The sequence below is a fragment of the Penaeus vannamei genome, chromosome 10 (genome assembly GCF_042767895.1).
Source record: "Penaeus vannamei isolate JL-2024 chromosome 10, ASM4276789v1, whole genome shotgun sequence".
In the NCBI taxonomy this organism is placed as follows: Eukaryota; Metazoa; Arthropoda; class Malacostraca; order Decapoda; family Penaeidae; genus Penaeus; species Penaeus vannamei.
Window position 1 is genome coordinate 28,513,544 of NC_091558.1, and position 5,000 is coordinate 28,518,543.

A 5,000-nucleotide genomic window follows, 5' to 3' on the forward strand; every position below is an offset into this window, starting at 1 on the left:
TTTATGGGTGAATTTAAACGATGAAAAATTATTTCACATAATTAAACACTTAAGAAATTATTGGCTATTTAAAGTCGGTGCAACCTCGAACGCAGATCGGGAATTGCCACTGATCTTCAGGACTGTAGAAAACTACATCATTAATGTACAACACATTGATCATATTTTATGCGATAAGCTTCCTTAACAAGTCTGACTTAGAGGCGAATACATGCATGCATATGCGAAAATTTAGCTTCAATAATACAGCAGTGGAATATTTTCAATGTCGACGAAAATGTACAAATTTAAAATAATTTTCAAAGGCCCTCAACGCCACGCCCGAGATCCCTGCTTGAGAATAACTAATCTTATGAATTTGAAACACAACATATGGACTGAATTACATGGTGTATAGTACCAGCAATCGGAGTTCCATTGATTATGAGCAAATTTGTATTCAAAGGGCTATGTCAAAGAGGCCTCCCCACTAACACAATAAAAATGCATTCAGATATATAATCTAAAGTCAAAGATTTGAAGCTTTATACTGTATAGTACCATTGGGCTGGGTTGATGGCATCACAAGGGACGATTACAGTCAAGGCCTAGACTTCGAAACCCAATAATCTATATTAGATAATGTGGCGCACCTAAACTGGGACGTATGCCATGAGTGTCATACTTGGTCTGGCATTTTTTTTTTTTTTTTTTTTTTTGAAAAAAACGAAAATAAAATTCCATTTGTAGTGTTCTGGTGTCCTTCAGAAAATAACTTTAACCACAGTTATAGCCCAGGAGCGGTACTCCGACTGCGAAATTTGACTTTGCCAAAAAAGTCTGACTCGAGATTTTGGCTGACTTGGCGAAAATGTTCTTAACACCCGATTTTTGTCTCGGCCGATGTTTAAGGTTTCCCACATGCATAAGAAGTTTAATTTGTCCATATGAGAGGCTTACAATACTGCGACTTCACATTTTTTTCAGAAATGATATGAAGAACTCACCTGACACATTTTCTTACATGTCGTGTTAATTTGGACGTTTTCTTCTTATTTACTGCAGTTTTCCCATACAGATCTCAACACACGTCTTCTCAGTTGACGTAATTACAATAAATGTAGAAGATTCCACATAAACATATAACATAGATTGATTATACAATATTTTAGTCATATGCTTGCAATTCACTCGAATTGTTTATTTGTTCGTTTGTTTCATTATTACATTGGATAATTATGGGGTCTTTTAAGGTGTGACTCCTAGTACTACTGTCATAGACAAATTCTACAATGATCTTTGACTTCAAAAAACTGTTTTAGGGCAATCTTTAAATGTGTCAAAGAAGATTCTTTGACTTTACTTGAATACTGCTCTTGAACTTTTAGAAATAGTAAATAAAGTTTACAACAATAATCAATCATAGGAATTTTATATTTTCCTCATTGATTCTCTGTCTGCTTCCATATACTGCCATATCGAATGGAAAATATGAATTGAAATAAACCAAGTTAATGTAACTTTTATTATAAACAAGACCACATCTTGCAGACGGTAAACTCTATTTTCACCTACGGTATGGTAACATTAGAACCTGTGGCAAACAATTGCACCCAACATGAAATATTAACAATGAAACTAAGCACCACAGATACAGGCACCAGAAGGTACATAAAATATGTAGAAAGAACTTTATTTCACTAACAAATATGTAAGACTAGACTAAATAATTAATGACAAGAAAGCTCCATCTACAATTTAGATTTTGGGAAACGACTTACAGGGTAATTTTTAAAGATTCCACTTTTCCCTCAATGTTGATACTTGCCCCTTCGCCTATCCCTGGTGAGTGAATTTTTGTTATTTGTATTTTCCAGGCTTCCTTTTCCACTCTTTATTCCACTGACGATGTCCTTTCCTGTGAAAAATCTTCCACCTCCTCCAGTGGATCCAATAGTGCCTGTTTTGATTTCCCAGATTCTTCTTTTCTATCTTGATAAACGCTGTCTCCAATACCTAGGGGTTTCAGAATACTGGAATGGCAAAATGATGATGAGAGACATCTTGAATGGGGGATATAACAGAGCAATCCTGTAGTCACTATTTGAGACATATTGTAAGTTCTAAAGAGGTAAGTTGACTAATACACTATGAAAATAAGGATATCTAAACTATGGTTCTCAATCATAAGAATATCTACGAAGGAGCACCATAGGAAGAACTGGGAGCCTTAGGAGGAGCTCCATAGGAAGGACTAGGAGCTTTCGGAGGGGCTCCATAGGATGGGCTAGGAGCCTTCGGAGGAGCTCCGTAGGATGGGCTAGGAGCCTTCGGAGGAGCTCCATACGAAGGACTAGGAGCCTTCGGAGGAGCTCCATAGGATGGGCTAGGAGCCTTTGGAGGAGCTCCATAGGATGGGCTAGGAGCCTTCGGAGGAGCTCCATAGGATGGGCTAGGAGCCTTCGGAGGAGCTCCATACGAAGGACTAGGAGCCTTCGGAGGAGCTCCATAGGATGGGCTAGGAGCCTTCGGAGGAGCTCCGTAGGAAGGACTAGGAGCCTTCAGAGGAGCTCCGTAGGATGGGCTAGGAGCTTTTGGAGGGGCTCCGTAGGAAGGACTAGGAGCCTTCGGAGGAGCTCCGTAGGATGGGCTAGGAGCTTTTGGAGGGGCTCCATAGGAAGGACTAGGAGCCTTTGGAGGGGCCCCATAAGATGGGCTAGGAGCCTTTGGAGGAGCTCCATAGGACGCACTGGGAGCTTTTGGGGGAGCTCCATAGGAAGGACTGGGTGCTTTGGGGGGAGCTCCATAGGAAGGACTGGGTGCTTTGGGGGGAGCTCCATAGGAAGGACTGGGTGCTTTGGGGGGAGCTCCATAGGAAGGACTAGGAGCCTTCGGAGGCGCTCCATAGGATGGACTAGGAGCCTTCGGAGGGGCCCCATAAGAAGGACTTGGAGCCTTTGAAGGAGCTCCATATCCTTTACTAGGAGCCTTAGGAGGAGGTCCATAAGACGACTGAGGGCGTCCTTTGCTAGGGCGAGGACGACGGTGTCCTTTACTAGGGCGAGCTTTCTGAGGTCTTCGGCGTCCTTTCGACGGACGACGAGGCCGGCCGTAGGAGGGCCTTGATCTGCTCGGCCTCCGAGAGCGGGACCGAGGCTGAGCGCGAGGGATGAAAGCAGACCTTCTAATTCTATCAGAGGATTCTAACACGGCTACGTCACCACGAACTGGAAGGCAAAGGAGAAAGTAGGTTTGTTAGTATAAGGATGAAATTTCTAGGTATGGTTTGAGAAACTTGGTCCGACTTACCTTAGTTATGGTGTCCAGAACCGCCGCAGCCAACTCCGGCTTGTCCAAGGCTAACATTGCGGCTGTGGGAACTTCTAACTCCGGCTTCTCTTCCATTTCTATAACTTCCAATTCCACCGCCACCTCCTCCTCCTCTACTACCATAAGCCTCAGCTCCACCTCCTCTACTGCCATGACCTTCAACACTGCTTCCTCCTCCCCCATTTCTATAACCTCCAACTCCGTCTCCTCTTCCACTACCATGACCAACACCACCTCCTCCTACTCCAACTCTTCCTCCATTACTGTAACTTCCAACTCTGACTCCTACTCCACTGCTATGACCTTTAACACTGCCTCCTTTTCCTCCTCCTCCATTACTATAATCGCCAACAGCACTTCCCCTTCCATTGCCATAACTTCTAGTACCTCCAACTCCACCACCTACTACCCCTCCTCCGCTTTCAAAGCCCTGAGCACCACCTCCTCCACCATAGGCCCCAGCTCCTCTACCTATAGCGCTCCCACATCCCCCCACAATGCCTCCTGTTCCAACACTACCATGTCCTCTTCCACCACTGTCGTAAGCTCCTCTGACTCCAACCCCCGTGCCACATCCTCCCCCAACACCACTTACAACTCCACCTCCTTCTCCATACCCTGTGAGTCCACCAACGCCACCTACAACTTCGTGCCCGCCTCCTGCTCTAATTCCTCCTCCGCCATATCCTCCTCCATCTCCTGTTCCAATTCCTACTCCAGCTGCCCCTCCTGCATTACCATACCCGGATCCAGTTCCTCCTCCAACATTACCATATCCTCCTCCAGTTCCCCCTCTAATGCCTCCTCCTCCTCCCCCAACATTACCATATCCTCCTCCAACTCCCCCTCTAATGCCTCCTCCTCCTCCAACATTGTTATATTCTCCTCCAGTTCCACCACCTCCTGCATTACCACGCCCTCCTAAGAAACTACCACCAAGCACTCCTACTCCAGTCGCTACTCCAACATTATTGTATCCTCCTCCAACTCCACCTCCTATTCCTGCTCCAACATTATCATATCCTCCTCCAACTCCACCTCCTATTCCTGCTCCACCATTATCATATCCTCCTCCAACTCCACTACCAACTCCTACTCCTCCGACTTTACCATATCCTCCTTCAAGTCCGCCTCCAAACCTACCTCCAACTCCTGCTCCAACATTACTATATGCTGCTCCACCTCCAACTCCTACTCCAGTCCCTACTCCAACATTACCATATCCTCCTTCAACTCCACCTCCTATTCCTGCTCCAACATTGCCATATCCTCCTCCTATTCCGCCTCCAACCCCACCTCTTACTCCAGTTCCAACATTGCCATAACCTCCTCCAACTCCACTTCTAACATTACCATATCCTGCTCCAACTCCTACTCCTACTCCAGCATTACTATATCCTCCGCCAGCTCCACCTCCAGCTCTTACTCCTGCTCCAACATTACCATATCCTACTCCAACACCACCTCCAGCTCCACCTCCTACTCCAACACCACCTCCAACATTACCATATCCTACTCTAACACCACCTCCAACTCCACTTCCTACTCCAGTCCCTACTCCAACATTACCATGTCCTTCAGCAACTCCACCTATCGCTCCAACAGTGCCGTACCCACCTCCAACCCCTGCAGAGTTATATCCTCCTCCATCTTTACCTCCACCAACCCGAACTCCTCCTCCAACACTACTA

At 45.6% G+C, this 5,000-nt stretch overlaps 1 protein-coding gene across 1 annotated transcript in view; it reads right to left on the reverse strand.

Moving 5' to 3' along the window:
* The window catches only part of LOC113816274 (uncharacterized), a 16,611-nt gene that overhangs the window by 423 nt on the left and 11,188 nt on the right, over positions 1 to 5,000 (reverse strand). Inside the window, exon 3 of the mRNA XM_070126498.1 lies at positions 1 to 3,206. This exon is cut by the window's left edge and continues 423 nt beyond it. Coding sequence (XP_069982599.1) covers positions 2,176 to 3,206 — 1,031 coding nt within the window. The 3' untranslated portion in view covers positions 1 to 2,175. The remainder of the gene's footprint in view (positions 3,207 to 5,000) is intronic.